The sequence below is a fragment of the Rhinolophus ferrumequinum genome, chromosome 26 (assembly GCF_004115265.2).
Source record: "Rhinolophus ferrumequinum isolate MPI-CBG mRhiFer1 chromosome 26, mRhiFer1_v1.p, whole genome shotgun sequence".
In the NCBI taxonomy this organism is placed as follows: Eukaryota; Metazoa; Chordata; class Mammalia; order Chiroptera; family Rhinolophidae; genus Rhinolophus; species Rhinolophus ferrumequinum.
In genome coordinates, this window is record NC_046309.1 from 8,542,717 (window position 1) to 8,560,468 (window position 17,752).

At 41.8% G+C, this 17,752-nt stretch overlaps 1 protein-coding gene across 2 annotated transcripts in view; it reads right to left on the reverse strand.

Moving 5' to 3' along the window:
• Positions 1–14,168, reverse strand: part of AGK (acylglycerol kinase) — a 71,937-nt gene extending 57,769 nt beyond the window's left edge. The window contains exons 1-3 of one of the 2 annotated variants that reach the window (XM_033098977.1): positions 14,045–14,080; positions 13,584–13,674; positions 9,219–9,341 (exon numbers count right to left, since the gene is read on the reverse strand). In XM_033098977.1, coding sequence (XP_032954868.1) covers positions 9,219–9,319 — 101 coding nt within the window. In that variant the 5' untranslated portion in view covers positions 9,320–9,341; positions 13,584–13,674; positions 14,045–14,080. Of the gene's footprint in view, positions 1–9,218; positions 9,342–13,583; positions 13,675–14,044 lie in introns of both variants that reach the window. The other variant, XM_033098976.1, reaches the window with a different exon arrangement.
• Between the last annotated feature and the right edge of the window lie 3,584 nt (positions 14,169–17,752).

Here is a 17,752-nt window from a genome sequence, read left to right on the forward strand (position 1 = left end):
GGCATTGTGATTTTTTTAAGTTCTTACTTATTGGGTATAACATACTGAAGTATTTATGAGTAAAATAATATAAGATATAATATCTGGGATTTGCTCTAAAACATTCCAGAGAAAAAGTAGAGCGATAACAAGATTAGTAAAATGCTGCTATTTGTTGAAGCCGGGTGATGGTACATGGGGGGGGCTTCATTATACTATTCTGGTTTTTATGTTTAAAATTTCCATCATAAAAAAGTAATTCTTTCTTCCCTTGGGCACCCCGAATGTTTACTCTGTACCACTCAAACAGGATATAGCACAGAGTGACTTAAACATATTTTTAAAAGTAGCTCCTCTTTTTAACATGTGCCAGGAGCTGTGATGATCTCATTGAAGTGTCACAGTAATGCTATGAGTTATCGTACGGATGAATAAAAGCAAAGTTCAGCAAGCTGGAATAACTTGCCCAAAGTCACACATCCAGCAAGTGACAACCAAGGCGAAGCTCAAGCGCAGACCCAACTGACTCAGAAGCCCAGGTTTGAAGCAGTGTGTTGTAACATCCATTTCATGCCATAAGCTACCTCAGCGTAGAGCTCTTCGTTTCTCTCACGCTTCCTAAGACACGGCAGCCATTCTGAGAGGTTAAGATGAGGGCGACCTGATTCTGAATCATGGCTCTGACACTTACGAGCTGTGTGACCTTGGGCAGATCAATCTTCTGTCCCTCAGTTTCTTAGGGACTATGAAACTCATACTATTAAGAGATTAATAACCAAATCATAAAGTTGTTAGGAAGATGAAATGAGTTAATAAATGTAAAGTGCCTAGAATCACGTCTGACAAATGGCAGGCACTGATTGTTAGCCATTATCATTATCGTTACTAAGTTCTCAGTAAAATGGAATGCTACTGAACCCACCCCTCATGCACACTCACAACCATTTATTTTTACATCTTCTAAGCCGTTGTTTTTGACCACAGAACTTGAAAAGTGGGCTCCCACCGATGTTTATGAAAGCCAATGTATAGCAATCAAGATTAATGTTCCTGTGTTCAGAGAAAAAAACACACCAATGTTAGTAACAATCTAGAAACACAGGGCCCAGGACCAGTGTCACAATTGCTTTGCAAGTTAATGTCAAGGGAATGTATGGCGTTTATGGGATTTTAAAATCTCCAGGAATTCTGGCTAAACTGAAAGGCGAGATGCTCCACAGAAATAGGAACGTGGAGTCCTGGGTCACAGGCCAAGGTGGGTGGCAGAACTGGTGCCAGAAGCACTGAAACCAAGGAGGAAGCTGAGAACCAGGAGCCAGAACTAAGCAAGAGCAGAGCCACTGTGAACTCCCGAGCCAAGAGCAGTAGTTGAGAATGTATGCCAAAGCCCCCCAGCCAACGTCACGGGGAGAGACCGGGGCCAGGATGAGCAAGGACAAGGTCCCCGATGACGAAAGGAGCAAAGAGAGCTCAATCAGATGGACAATGGTTCAGTTATGGCTTGCTGGTTATAATTGCTTATGCCCTGCCTCACTTGTGGTTATTTTCTGTCAGCCTTAAAACTACTTTCCCAAGCTGTCTTGGTACACGTGGAAGGTGAAATAAATAAAAGGCTCAGATCTTATTAGACCATCAGGCAGATCCTTTCCCACTGGCTATCTCTTTAATCACTCATTGCCTCATTACCAGCACCAATCTGTTTTAACTCCCCAAGTACTTAGTGTATATTATATCACATTTATTCACAATTACGAGCATTTATTGAACCCTTAGATCTATCGGGCATACACTAAGAGCTGTACAGTTATCTCACTTAATCCTTCAATGATCCAATGAGGTACTGTTACTATTCTGGCTTTAGAGACGAAGCTCGGGCTGAGAGCCCAAGGTCACACTGCTAGGATGTGTCAGTTCTGTCTGACTCCAGAGACAACTTTTAGACTATACTGCCTCCTTTCTGTGCTACTTCTTATTAGCAGACCTTGGCTACTAAAAGGGCTGGGAATGAATGAGTCAGAGCAGATTGCAGGTAACTGCTGACCAGATGAACTGCATAACCTGGAACACGATCCCCCACAGGGAACCCAGAAAGCTTGGGAAGAGCATTTGAAGAAGAATGAACAATACTTGAATTCTCTTTACTTTCAGCAAACAGAGTCATTTCCTCCTCTTCAATTGCTCTCACTGAGTGCTGAAAGCAGTCTGGGCTGCTCCTATCAAGCACTGCAACCTGCTGTGGGGGAAATTATGCAGAGAGAAAAATATCACAGGTTTTTCTCCTTCACACTGGGAGGAAGGGAGAAAAAGGGGAGAGGAATTCCCAATGGAGAAGACATAAATATAGTAACAATGGAATATAAAGCCTACAAATAATACCTGTGTCAAAAGACAAAAGCAGCAACCAAGAGACAGATAAAAATAAATAAATGTATGCACTTTTTCCACATCTGTTGCAAAAAAAGATTTTTCCTTACAAGCAAATTATAATTTACTCTAATTATTAAACCATGGTCATTATTAAAATCTTAAAATCAATATTAAAAATATGGGCAATTATTATTATTATGTGAATCCTATCTCAGAAGATACTTTTTTCCCTTTCAAAGGAAAAAAAGTCAAATATGCAATATATCAAATATCGTATATATGATAAAGCAATTTGCCTGCTTTTTAAAATAAGAAATGTAAAATATTATGTTCACTCACCTTAGAAATGAAGACCAAGGAACTTAAAATTCAATATGCACAAAATAATTATTATATGATTATCTTCTAGAATACTACTCAGCAACAAAAAGGAATGAACTACAGATAAATGCAACAACATGGATAAATCTCAAAGCCTTTATCCTGATAGAAGGAAGCCTTACAAAAAAAGCATACTATATTATTTCATTTATATAAAATCCTGGAACCATCAAAAAATGAATCTATGGTGAGAGAAAAATCAGAACAATGGTTGCCTCGGGGGTGGGGACAGGCGTTGACTGTGAAGGGACATGAAGAAAACACCTGGAGGAATGGTAACATTCCATATCTTGCTGGGAATCTCCGTTATACAGTGTATGCATATGACAACACCCAGCAAAAGTACGCTTAAGATATTTCATCGTAAATTTAATAACAAGGGAAACAAACACCATAAGCAAATACTGAACTCTACTGATATGCACGTTCAAATATTTAGGTGAAAGTACACTGATGTCTACAAATTACTTTGAAATACATCAGAAAGTAAGATTGAGAGAGGGGTGGACAGATGGATATGTGATAAAGCAAACATAGTAAAATCTAGAATCCAAGTAGTAGATAGGCAGGTGTTTATCATAAAATTCTTTCAACTTCGCCATATATTTGAAAATTTTCATCGCATATAGGGAAAATACACTCATCTATGTATTACAAACAGGTAAGGAGGGCTACAAAAAAGAAGAAAAACGTAAAAGACAGAGTGAAAAGGAAAGAACAGTAAGTAAAAGGGAGGGCAAATTAGAAAGGGAGTCAGACAAAAATATAAAGACACCTACAGAAAACTGAGGGCACAAGGAAACAACCAAGAATACTGAGGAGGCTTTGAAATAACTGTCTTGGTCCCTGGGCGTGTGTCCAATTTTCATCATTAATCTATATTAAATGCTAATAAATGTGTTCTATTTAATAAAGGAGCTTTATTCCATCTGAGCAGTGAAAAATGCAACAGAAACAGAACAGTTCTAATAAAGTTATATGAAAGGCATTTAAAAAATAATGTCACTAACAAATACCATAGAGTTTATATATTGAAGTGAACATTGCTCTCCAAATTTGTCACCAGCAAAGAAAGCGTGTGAGATTTACAGCATGATTAACCTGGGTCCAAATCCCCATTTCATCAATAAGGAACCATACGACTTTAGGCAGGTTACTAATTTCTGAGCCTCAATTTCCTTATCTATGACACGGAAATAACATTACATCTCTCACAGGGCAATTCTGAGGATTAAAAGAGACCATTCACATGGAAATGACTAGCCCAACACCAGGCATGGAGTAATTAGTTATTACATATTGTTTTTCTTTCTTCTTTTTCTAATAATAAGTTTTGTGACATTTTGAATTATTGGCCTGGTGGAGAATAAAAGTGCTCCAGGAGTTGGGAAGAACATATGCAAAAGTAGAGAGAGGAAAAACAGAAAGAGGCCTTCTCTTAAAAACTGCTAAAACACAGAGGTCAAGCTTAAACGTTATGTAGAAAGGATGAGAAGGGATCAGAAAAAGACTGGAGAGGAAGACCAGGACAGAATCATGGAGGCCTTTTATGCCACGCTAAGGAATCAGGTCTTTGTCATGCAGGCATCGGAGAGCCACTTACAGGTTTGTCAGTAGAAGAGTGACACAGTCAGAGTTCTCTTTTAGAAACAATACTCTTTGGCGAACACACAATGGGATTTATAGATGATGTAATACAGAATTATACACCTGAAAACTATGTAATTTTACTAACAATTGTCACCCCAATAAATTAAAAAAAAAGAAACAATACTCTGATGGCTGACTGCATTGTATAACTCCAGGGAAACTATTCACATAGAATGTCTAGAGAAGCACGATATGGACTAGAGAATTGTGACTCCCGAATCTAACTTGGGGATGTACAGGTGTTTTTTTTTAAAGACAATAGAGGGAAACTACCTCAACATAATAAAGGCCATATGTGAAAAGCCCACAGCTTACATTATACTCAACAGTGAAAAATTGAAAGCTTTTCCTTTAACATCAGGAACATGACAAGGATGCCTACTGTCACCATTTCTATTCAACATAGTATTGGAAATCCTAGCCAGAGCAATTAGGCAAGAAAAAGAAATAAAAGGCATCCAAATTGGAAAGAAAGAAGCATCTTTCTTTTTGCAGATGACATGATCTTCTACCGTGTTTCCCCAAAAATAAGACCTAGCCGGGCAATCAGCTCTAATGTGTCTTTTGGAGAAAAAATTAATATAAGACCTCGTCTTATTTTACTATAAGACCAGGTCTAATATAATATAATATAATATATAATATAACACTGGGTCTTATATTAATTTTTGTTCCAAAAGACGCATTAGAGCTGATTGGCCGGCTAGGTCTTAGTTTCGGGGAAACAGGGTATGTAGAAAACCCTAAAGATACCACACAAAATCAAAAAACCAAAAACACCTGTTAAATTAAGCAAATTCAACAAAGTTACAGGATACAAAATCAGTTGCATTTTTATACAATAATGAACAATTTGAAAATGAAATTAAGAACATAATCCTATTTATGATAGCATCAAAAAGAATCAAATATTTAGTAATAACTTAACCAAAGAGACAAAAGACTTGAACACTAAAAAGTACGAAACACTGCTTAAAGAAATGAAAACGACACAAAGAAATGGAACAATATCCCATGTTCATAAATTGGAAGACTTAATATTATTAAAATGTCCACAACTACCCAAAGTGATCTACAGCTTCAATGCAAACCCTATCAAAATCCCCGTGGCATTTTTTACAGAAATAGAAAAAAAAATCCTAAAATTCAAATGGAATCTCATGGGACCCCAAATAGTCAAAACAGTTTTGAAAAAGAACAAAGTTGGAGGACTCACATTTCTGAATTTTAAAACATATTACAAAGCTACAGAAATTAAAACAGTGTGGTACTGGCACAAAGACAGAAATGTAGACCAATAGAACAAAGTAGAGAGCTCAGAAATAAATCTTTGTATATATGATCAAATGATCTCCAACAAGGATGCCAAGACCACACAATGGGGAAAGGACTCGAAATGAATTAAAGACCTAAATGTAAGACCTAAAACTATAAAACTTCTAAAAGAAAACATAGGGGGAAAGCTTCATGACATTGGATTTGGCAATGATTTACTGGATATGACACAAAAGCAGAGGCAACTAAAGCAAAAACAGATAAATGGGATGACATCAAACTTAAAAACTTCTTTGCATCAAATGACACAATCAACAGAGTGCTAGGGCAACCTATGAAATGGGAGAAAATACAGAGAGTGCCAGAAAAATGTAAACACATTTTAAGAAAGGAAAACATGTATTAAAATTGTAATAATATATACCAATAACAGAAGATGAATACAAGTCATGTATATACATTTTTTTGGCATCCCCAGTATCTGAAAATCATAAATTTCATGAGGGATTAAAGAATGCCTACAACTCAACAATATAAAACCAAATAACCTGACTTTTTTTTTTTAATGGGCAAAGGACTTAGACCTTTCTCCAAAGAAAATAAATGGCCAACAAGCACATAAAAAGATGTTCAATATAACGAATCATTAGAGAAATACAGATCAAAACCAGAAGATGCTATATCACACCCATTAGGATGGCCACTATCAAAAAAACAGAAAACAGCAATCGTTACTGAGGATGTAGAAAAATTGGGACCCTTGTGCAGCTGATAGGAATTTACGATGGTATGGTCACTATGGAAAACAGGATGGAGGGTCCTCAAAAAATTAAAAATAGAACTACCTTATGATCCAGCAATCCCACTTCTGAGCATACACTCGAAAGAATTGAAAACTGGACCTCAAAGACACATCTGCATATCCCAATCGACTGTAGTAGCATTACTCACAATAGCCAAGAGGTAGAAACAATCCAAATGTCCATCAACAGATGAACGGATACAGAAAATGTGGACATCCATACAACAGAATATGACTAAGCCCTAAGAAAAGGAAATCCTGCCATATGCTACAACATGGATGAACCTTTAGGTCATTATGCTAAGTGAAATAAGCCAGTCACAAAAGACAAACTGTATGATCCCATTTATACAAGGAATCTAAAGTAGTCAAACTAATAGAAACAGAAAGCAGAATGGTGGTTGCCAGGAGCTGGGGGAAAGGAGGAAATGAAAAGTTATTGTTCAATGGGTAGAGTTTCAATTTTGCAAAATGCAAAAGTTCTAGAGATCTGTTACAGAATAAGGTGGTAAATTTTATGTTGTTTTTTTTACTACAATTTTTTTTTTTTTAAAAGGAGACTAAATGTAAAAATGGCTAAAGAGTACCAAGGCATGCAGGAGAAAAGTTTAAGAAAAAGAAGGGCAACAGGACAATGAGGGTTTGCATTTTGAGCAGTAAGGTGGAGACCGAGTTAAATGACGCCTCAAGGTTCCAACCACTCTTCCAGTTCAAGCTGTTTCAGATCCAACTCAGAATGCAGCCTGTGCAGAAAGGAGAATGGTGGCTGCCAGGTGCTGGTGGGGAGGGGAGGGGGAATTATCGTTTAATGGACGTAGAGTTGAAACAGATGAAAAGAGTTCTGGAGATGGGTGGTGGTAATGGTTGCACAATGTGAATGGACTTGATACCAGTCAACTGTGCACTTAAAAAATGGTTGAGATGTTAAATTTTTATGTTATGTGTATTTTACCACAATAAAAAAATTAGAAAAAGAATGCGGCCATGGAAGTGCAGAGACTTAATGGGCCTCTTTTCAAGTTTTAAGAGTACACTGACAAGATTTATGGTACCTCTAAAAACATCCTGAACAGGGGACAGTTATTTCCTCAAATCTTCACCTAGGAGTAGAAATAGAAGTCTTCGCAAGTGGGTCCTCCCTGACTGAGCCAGCCAACGCCTGGATTGGGTGCTCTTGCAAAGGAAATACTACTTCCTGTGTAACAGGAGGTAAAAGCAGCTGTTAGCAGGCCCCAAAGGGTGTCTCTCGTGCTAAAAGGCCATTATACTAAACCTAGATTTCATACCTGATCTAACTGCAGTTTCGACCTCTCCCAGAAATAGGACCTTAATAAGCCAATCTGGAATTTTCTGGTCGGGCACCAATAATCCGTCACAGGGGCCCTCTCTCCCCCCTACAGGAAGAAGAGACAATCTGCATTCCGTCACAGGGGCCCTCTCTCCCCACTACAGGAAGAAGAGACAACCTTCCCATTCTCTTCCCCCAAAGAAAAAATATCCTGGACCAAAAAGAATCCTTTCTTTGCTTTTGTTAATAGCTCCCTTGCCCCACCCCTCTTTCTACAAAAATCTTCCATTTTGGACAACCCCTTGGAGATCCCTTCTAGTTGCTATGTGGGATACCCTTCATGAATTCCTTCATAACGCCAATCAGATCTTCACATTTATTCGGCTGAACTTTTTTCAACAGAACCTTTCCTTGAGGATTCAAGCGTTGTTAGAAAAGGCAAGTATCATATGCTTCATATTCCATTTGTTAAAACCTTTCCTCCACCCTTTTTTAAATATATTACTGAGTTTAAGCTTCTTAGGTCTGTTCTTTATATGCCATCTAATGGAATTCAGGTGCTCTGCCTTGAGAACGCTTAGAAAGAAAGGGGGAAAATGTCCCATCTTCTCTACAGCTGTAAAAACCTGGACACCATGCTGCATCATAAAATTATGTCTGACAATGGTGAACTGAGAACAGTCACAAAAGCATCAGTATGAATCTTTCTAATATGGAGACTTTCATTACAAAACCGTCTGTTTTCTGTTTAACAAAGCAGTCATTTAAGACACCTGGATTGCAGAGAGAGTTGCTATATATTTAAGATGTAGCCTTTAATCCCCAAAAGACTGCAAATTGATTGGCTCTCTTAATAGCCTGTATAATTTTTATGCCAAAACTCTATTTATTTAAACCTTATTACCATATTAAATCAGAAGAGAAGCTCAGACACTTTCTTCTCCCTCCATGCCTGAAGGCTAATAAAACCCAGGACTCTGTTGAATTCCTTATTCAAACAAAAGGTTTGAAAGTCTTTGTCTCATTTAAATGAATACAGGCTAAAGGGGTTGGAGGAAGCAGATTCAGTAAATGTCCAGCAGCCAAAATGATAACAGATCAAGAGGCTGCAGTAAGAAACTGAAGGAGCCAAAACCCAAGGAGACGAGTCCCCGTTGGGGTCTGCTATCAACTTGGCAGGTGCCTTTTCTCTCTCTCTCGGCTGGGCCTCAGTTTCTTCACCTTCTCATCTCACTACTACAGCCCATATCCACTGCGTTATCAATGTTAGTAACTGCAATAAATAGTTCCAATTTTACAGAACCGGTTACAACGAGCAGCCTCTGTCTTTGTAGTTTTAACACTTATTTTTGTTTTATACCACAATGTTTTAGAGAGACAAGCCCAGCTGAACAAGATGTTACCCTTGGGCCCTTTTGGACTGTTTTGTTGTGGAAAGTGAAGATGGGCGTGGGGGTGGGGGTGTCAGATATTTACCAGTGTTTCCCATAGAGCCAGTGGCCTCCCCATGACAGCAGACAGACGCCAGCTGTAGTTTTCTTCCAATGATTCCGAAGTGTTTTAAAGAACACAGTCATCTTCTCCTAGGGATTTGCTAGGCTACAAAGAGAAAAAGGAAAACGACATAATTATCCGACGTCAGCATGTCCAAGAGTCCCTAGGACTCTGCCTTCCATTCGTTCATTCCCTCCATGTTCTCCTTCCCTCACTCCTTTTCCTTCTTAACCGCCTCTCCTCTTCTCCCCTCGACTTTCATTATCTTCATAGTCTCACCCGCCCACCTACCTTTTTCCTTCTTTCTTTCTTCACTTCTTTCTACCTAAACTACACTTTTCCCTTCTCTGATCACTTTTACCTCACTGCGTTAGAAGGAAGGGTGGGCGGGCGGGTGGAACGGAAAGAGAGGAAGGGAATTCTAAGCTTCCTGTTTCTTTCTTCTTAAAGTCACTATACCACCGCTTAAGAGTGCTTGTCAAGACTTTATGTGTAAAGGATGCAACACCAAATTAGTAAAATAAAGGGTGTATTCAAAATAGAAGGAAGCACTAGACCCTTAAGAGGAAAGCAAGCAGAGAACATGCACACAAAACCCAATGAAGAGGAAATGCACAACTTCCTGAGCAATGAAAGACATGCCAAGTACAAAGAACCATCTCGAGTCACCTATAAAAGCATCACATTTTTTAAATGCTCATATGCACTGATGACAAAATGACACAGACACTTTCACACTCCTTCCTGCAGGGAAAGTAAATTAGCACAACTTTACTACAAAACAAAGGGACAACATATATCCTTTCTCTGTCTGTTTCCTTCATAGCACTTACCACTTGATGGACCTCATGTGCTAATTGGTTTATTATCTTATCTCGCTGGAATGTAAATTCTATGAGAGTTAAGAACTCGGGCTGATCTAGTCACTGCTGTATCCCCAGTGCCTAACTTCCTTACGAAGGCTTCCAAGTCAGTAAAACTTAAATGTGTATGCCTTTCTCCTATTAATCTCTCTTGGCCAGTTTAATTTCCAGACAGACCCAGCCAGGGACCCTAAGAGGGTTACAGAAAACTTTTTTCCGCCCCTACATTAAATTTTTCTTCACTGAGAACTTTTGTTGATATGGAAAAAACTCAAAATCAACAGGATAAAAAGCCATATATAATTGGTATTGTCCCAATTATGTCCAACTATAAGTATAAATGGAAAAAAAAATACCAATAGAAACCCAAAAATTTAAGTAGTTCCCTTTTGGTTGTGAAATAATGGGTGACATTTATTTCGGTTTTTAAATTTTCTAAGTTTTCTAAATGTATTTTCTAAGTTTTTAAAAATGAATATAATTTTCTAAACAGACAAATCATGTAAATTAAAAAATTGTATGACCATTTGTGCATGCAATAAATAGACCAAGGAAAAAAAAAGCTGCTTTCACTGAAGGTTCTCATTCTTTTATTGCTCCCTTTAACTACAAAGACTCTCTTCTTGACCTAACTTGAATCAGGCTCCTCTGAGCTCTCTGCTGGACTAGGCCCAGCCTTGGACTTCCCTCTGCCTTATAGAATCCAGTAAGAATCATGCTAAGTTAGTTTAGCAAACCACCCCACCCTGGGTATCTGACCACCCTGGATGACCACCACAGTGGCCTGACTTCAGCAAGAATTCTGTTGAGTCATTCTAGCCAGAATCCCCCTTATCCCTGATATTTTCTCTAACTTTCCATTCACTGAGCCCCGCCCTACCTGCTTCTTGGCTATAAATCCCCACTGGTCCTTGGTGTTGCTGGGAGTTGAGTCCAACCTCCCTCCCCGACTCCGCAATGCCCACTGCAGTGGTCTCTACATTCACAGAGATGCCTCCTGTGCCCCCCCCCGCCCCTTACCATAAAGTCCCCCTTACCATTCTTTAACAAGTGTCACTACATTTTTTAACACCACTGTCGGTTAAAATTCCTCTCAAGGCAAGAAACGTCCGTATCACCAGCAACAATGAGGTCAGCAGTGCCAGGGAGCACAGCTTCCCATGAATCGGGGGGCACAGTCCAGGCTGGTACATATAATGGAACCCAAAGGCACATCTGCTAATTAAAACGCCTCTCCATCTGGGCCTGAAAGCACTCATTCATTCACCAGGCCCTTCATAAACACCTATATGCTAGGCTCTGTACTGGGTACTAGGCAGGGAAGAACAAGGCTCTATTCTCAAGTGCTCACGACGGTCAAACCCACAAGGATAATACAATTACACAATTTGTGACTGCAACACAGTGGGAGGAATGTTGAGGGGTAAGCCAGCAGCTCTGAGAGTCCATAAGAATGGACCTCACACAGACTGGAGGTGACACGGTGGTGCAGGGTCAGGGAAGTTGTCACGCAGGGTGTCACGCAGGGTCTCTGGTCCCGCTCCCCACATAAGAATGCAGGACATGGTGAGGCCAAAAAGGAACACCCACGGACCCACAGATGGGGGAGTCATACCACTGTATTCTCACTGGCAGCTGGGTTGGAGACACAGGAAGAAGGAGGCACAGGATCCGCGATACGCAACCCGCCACCCGCTTCTCTGCCAACCAACCTCACTTACTAACTGCAATCCGCTGTGCTAACTGCAATCCCCACCTCTCTGCAATCCCCTTACCCTTCGCTGCTAGCGTAGCCATGGCAGTTATATTAGTGGCCAATGGCTCACTGGTTACAGCTGATGGCCAACTAGCCACAGCTGATGGCCATCCAATCACAGTTGATGGCCATTTACTACCTGAGCCAGCACCTTTCCACGTGAGGCCAAGAGCCTGGAAACTGCACTCCTGGCTCCATCCCCACAGAAGTCTTCCCAGAAGGGGTGACAGTTACACTGAGTCTTCAAGAATGAGGAGTTAAAGGAGTTAAGAAACTGATGTGTACAAAGGTACAAAAGATACCAAAGTGTGTTCAGGAAAACACAGGTAGGTAGCCAAGTATAGAAAACGGTAAATATGGGAGAATACCTAGAACAAGGCCTCCAACACTATGGTGAAAGATGTGTAAAACGCAATCTTGAGCATTACTCCTGAGATTCTGATTTGATCTGGCTGGGCTGTCATTTTCATTTTTAGCAAGTACTCCCATGCTTCTAATGAAGGTCAGGCATCACACTACACTACCACTGAGAAACAGTGGTTTGGAGATAAAGGATGGGGAAGGTGGGGGAAGTTCAGAAAAGATCAAGAAGGACCTGGAATCCATGCAAATGGACTTTGGATATTATGTTGAAGGTGAAGAAAACCTTGAAGGGATTTAAGCAAGTGAGTGATATGATTATATTTGAACTGCAGAAAGACCACTTTGTAGCAGAATGGAAAATGGACTGAAGCTGAGCTTAAAGCTAAAGAAAGCCAGTAGGAAGTTATTACCATAATCTCTAGGAAGAAAGGAGCAACAGAGATGGGAGGATGGATTTGGGAGCTCTTTGTAAAATAGAATTTAGCGGCTTGGTGATCAATCGGAGAAGGTGAAAGAGGAGGAACCACGCCAGGTTTGTATGTGGATGACTGATTGGATAACGATCTCAATCATTAGCTTTGGAATGTAGGTTTGTGGGAAAAGACGGTGCAGTTTGGGAGGTCCAAAGTTTGAGATGACGGTAGGGCATCCCAATAGAAATGGTCAGTGCATGTCTGGAGTTAGCAGTTTGAAGCTAGGAGAAATTGTCTGGGCTAGAGATACAGATTTGGGACTGACTTAGATTTGGCACTCATTGGTGTGAAGGAGGTCAAGTCTAAGGGCAAAGAAAATCACCTGAGGTAGAAAATAAGACGAATGTCAATAAGCCCGAGAGCAACCTACGAGTCCATACATCTGTGTCAAGGCCATCAACGACCCAGGGGAATTCATTTTGTCACAAATGAATGATTCATCTATGATAAAAAATATTGTGGAAATCTGCAGGCAACCAAGTATATCGCAAAGAGCACTAGTTCAAAGGCCCTGAGGCCTAGATTCGAATCCTAGCTTTGTCTCTTACTGGCAGTGAGCGTCTCGGAAAGTCATTTAACCTTTGCCTCTATTTCCTCATTAGTAAAATGAGGATACACCACCTGCTCTGATGACCTCACGAGGCTGCAAGGAACACATCTAGGAAGGCTGTGAATGCACTGTGTAAATTTTTCTGTACGCCTCTGAGTTGTCATCACAACATGCAATATATTACCTACCCACGTATATTCCTTGCAAGTACCCCACAGAAGTCTTCTTCTTCCCCAAGCTCAGTAAGTCTAAATTTTATATGTTCCAATTAACATCTGTCTTCTGAAAAGCAGTTTTGCCCCCAAAGAATTGCTATATTATCACTGAATTCGCCCTCCTCACCTGGAAGGTGGGGGTTTTCTCACTAGACCGGGAACCCCTCCAGGGCAGGTTCCGTCTCTGCTTCTCCAGCAAACAGAACCTAGTCAAACACCTGGAATGAATGAACCCATCCATCAGAAACCATTCGCCCGTTTTGCAAACGACTCAGCTGAAGGCCGAAGGTACCAAGTGAGTAAAGGCCACATAAATCGGCGACAGGTGGAGGACCAGAACCCAGGCCCGCTGACGCCCGCAGGGCCAAGAACCCCGCCACCCGCACGGAGCCCTCCCCACGACCCGCGCTGGGCCCCGGCGCCGCCGCCCGCACCCGCGGCCCGGACGCCGGGCCCCCGAGGCCGGGTGCCCGCAGCCCCCGGCCGAGCACCACCCCCGCGCCTCCGCTTGGCGCCCTGCGCTCTCCGCCGGCGCCCAGGCCCAGCGCCCCGCGCTCCACGTCCCGCCCCGGGCCCCGCCGCACTCACCACCGCGGGCCCGCTCACCGCCCTGCCTTCCTGTGTGCTCCCTCAACACTCCTCCGCTCATTTACGGGAAACGGCTGCCGCCGCCCTCGGGTTCCGCCACGGGTCCTGCCCGGCAGGGCCCTGCGGGCTGCAAGGGCCGCCAGCTGGGGGCTGCCTGCATGTTTCGTTCGCTCATTTATGTATTCATCCATCCCGCCATCCGTCCATCAATCGCTCAACAATATGATATGGAAAGCCTACCAAGGCAAACACTGTGTTAGGACCTGGCCCCAAATCAGAAAATAACTCAATGAACAGGGCAATTTTAGACAGTGATACAACCGCGAAGAAAATGAAAAGGGAGCGGGGTCGGGAAGAAGTATTTAAATTAGGCAAAATTAGGCCTCTCGGAGTAAGGGGCAATTAACCTGAGACCTGAAAAGCGGGAAAGAAAGGCTCAAGCAAAGATCCAGGGGAAAAGGGAGCTCGGGGAGGGAACAGCCAGTACAAAACTCTAAAGCCTGAGAGAGTTTGGCAGGTCAGGGGTCAGTGTGGGTGAAGGAGAGGGAGGTAAGTAGTGAGTGGAAGTGATGAAGCTGGAGAGGTGGGTAAGATAGGCCGTGGAGGTAAGGAGTTCAGACATTATACCAAATGGGATAGGAAAATGCTGAGGGGATTCAGAACAATGTCATCTGGTTTACATTTTAAACATCTCTCTGGCCACAATATAGGAAATGGATTGTAGAAAGCAAGAAAGCTCCAGAGAAGCCAGGTCCAATGCTGACCACCAGACAGCAGTTCCAATTCTCTGTCCTCCTTCCACCAGCCCCCCATTCCCGAATGGTATGGAGACTGTCACGCGGGGTGTCATGCAGGGTCTCTGGTCCCGCTCCCCGCATAAGAACGCAGGACATGGTGAGGCCAAAAGGTAGGGGAGTCATACCACGATATTCTCGCTGGCAGCCGGGAGAGACACCCGAATTAGGATCCACACGATCCACAATTCGTCGGATTACCACAGTGTGGTAGACAGAATAATGACACCCCCTGCCCCAAAGATGTCTATGTTTTCTTCCCTGGAACCTATCAATACTTTACAAGTATGATTAAGTTAAGGCTATTGAGAAAGGAAGTTTATCCTGGATTATCCAGATGGGTCCAATGTAATCACAGGGGTCCTTATAATAAGGAGACCAGAGATGAGAGAAAGAGAGAGAGAGAGAACACTGCTGGCTTTGAAGATGAAGGAAGAAACCATAAACCAAGAAATGAAAGTAGGATTTGGAGTAGTGAAATGTTCTAAAATTGGTGGTGGTGATGACTGCAGGACACTGAATATACCCAAAACCATTAAATTACAAATTTTAAATGGGAGAATTGTATGGTATGTGAATTATATCTCAATGAAGCTGTGTTTGTTTATTTTTCAAAAATAGATGGTCCCATTTTTTTCTCTTAGATAGGATCATAGGTGTACACAATACCTGAAACTGTTACAACCATTGTTCAGCCATGAAGGGAGGCAACCTGGGGCAAAGCCAACTCCCAGAGGACAGGAGGGAAAGGATGGAAAGAAAAGATGGAAAGAATCTCCAAGGTCCTTGACGACATCATTGAGCCAAATGGTTATACGATGCCCGCAGCTTGCTCAAACTTTGGACATCCTATCATGTGAAATGACAAAGTCCCCTACTGTTCAATCCAGTGGGAGTCAGATTTTTGTTCCCTGAAGTCGAGAGCACGATTTGGTAAACTACGAGGCACAGGCTATTGATGCATAGGAGACACAGTGAGGACAGTGCTTTAAAAAAGATGATGTGGTTTTGAGGGGGGTGGTGATGGGGAACAGGTGAAAACAGATGGCAGCACGGAGCTGTTTGACGTCAATGGAATCCTTAACCTTTTCTTGTTCCTAAAATCATTCTCCAGTTATTTCCCTAGACCCTGCACCTGTGCCATGCTCGTTTTTCTATCAATTCATTAACAATGAAATAGAGGCAACACCTCAGAAGAATTGATATAACACTCGTATCACCATAAATAGCCTCCTATGTGGCCTCTCAGATGAAATCTGCTTGTGGGAATAGATGGTCCCAGTCAGAATTTCTATCACCGAAAATTATCTCTAAATTCCTTTAACATTCACTTTGGTCTGTTTACTTCTTTTAGGCACACAGATACTTCTTTAGACTACTCTGTTTCCCCAAAGAAAAAATATGGTGTTCTTATGGTATTTATGTTTAAAATCTCTTCCTTGTTGTGACCTTTTATATCTACTGCATCTACTACTATCAGATTGGACACATGTAAATGAGACCTTTCAATAAACCAGACGGTTCCTAGGAGAGGAAATATCTTCCACATTATAACATGAAATCGGGGTAATAAACTGCCATCCACACTGTGAAAATTCTCCAGAATTCTAGTTCCTGGGTGAGGGACAGAGCAACCCAAACCTTTAGGAGAATAGTTTGTGAGTATAGAATAGAAAAGATGACTAGGTCCTTGGTAGAAGAATATAAATGTAATTGGAGCAAAACAAGGCAAATATTGAACAAAAGGGGGGCATTTGAAGCAGCACAGCAAAAGGAAAATAACACTGCCCCCAGTCAGGTTCTTACCTCTTTTGTTAGACATTTGACCTTGGGCATTTATGGAGCCCTACTTGCTTTAATTGTGAAACGGGAATGCTTGGATGTAGGGGCCAGGTAAGAGTCTCCTTTCCACTTCTCGTTTCTGCACTTCGTTTGCACAGCTTTAACTTGTGATCTTGGCCTCATTGTCCAAAATTGCCCAATATCCCAAACTGTAAAAAATAATAAGCACAAATACTAAATCCCACACTAATTGCGTATGTAATTGATGAGATTAAATTCTGAGACTTAAAATTCTTGACGTTAGTGCTAAAGCTCTCGATGTATTCATTATTTGCACGTGGCCTCTTATCTTGAACTTTAAGAAGAAGGCTCTAATCCTTCTGGGTTGAAACCAGGGCCTGAAGCCCTGGGTGGCTTGCTTTGGTGGGGCAGTCAGCCTGAAAAGTGCACCACTAGATGGCGCTGAAGATCCGGCCGTCGAAAGAGAACTGGGGATGAACACGCACAGGCTCTTTTCCTCTGGGTCTGTTGGCTGGCACCAGGCTGTTATTTCCTTTATTGTCGGGGCTGTCTTGGCTTAAATCTAATGCCAACAGTCCCTCTGCAGTGCTCAGCAGTTTGTAAAGAGGGTCTTGGGTCCAGCAATAGTATCTCCAGGGCCTTCTCACAAGATCATTAATGACCGGATCTTTCTGTCTCCTCCCTGCAACTTCCCTAAGTCCCCAAGTATGAGGCCTGTCCTCTGTTTCTTCAAACATTCATTCAAGCATCTATTGCATGCTCTTTGGTGTCAAGCATACAGCTAGGAGTGATGTGGTTTGAGAGATACAGGACTTGAGCATCTCTTTCTTAGTCTACCATCAGTACCAAGCCTCGGTACCAAAACTTAGGGTAACTGCTCAGGCCCTGATCTCAGGGGCACAAGCTCCTGGCAGCTAAGCTGTGTTCCCAGGAGGGAGCAGAGGGGGATACTGTGGCTCTTATGTTTACAGCCAGCACATAATCCCTCTTTCCTCCAACACACATCATGTGCGTGACGGTAACACGACTATGCGTGTGACTTCCCTGCCCGGCCCACCCGCATTATCAAACTACCCTTTAGACTTTCTTTTTCTCTTTAGTGCAGCTCTTG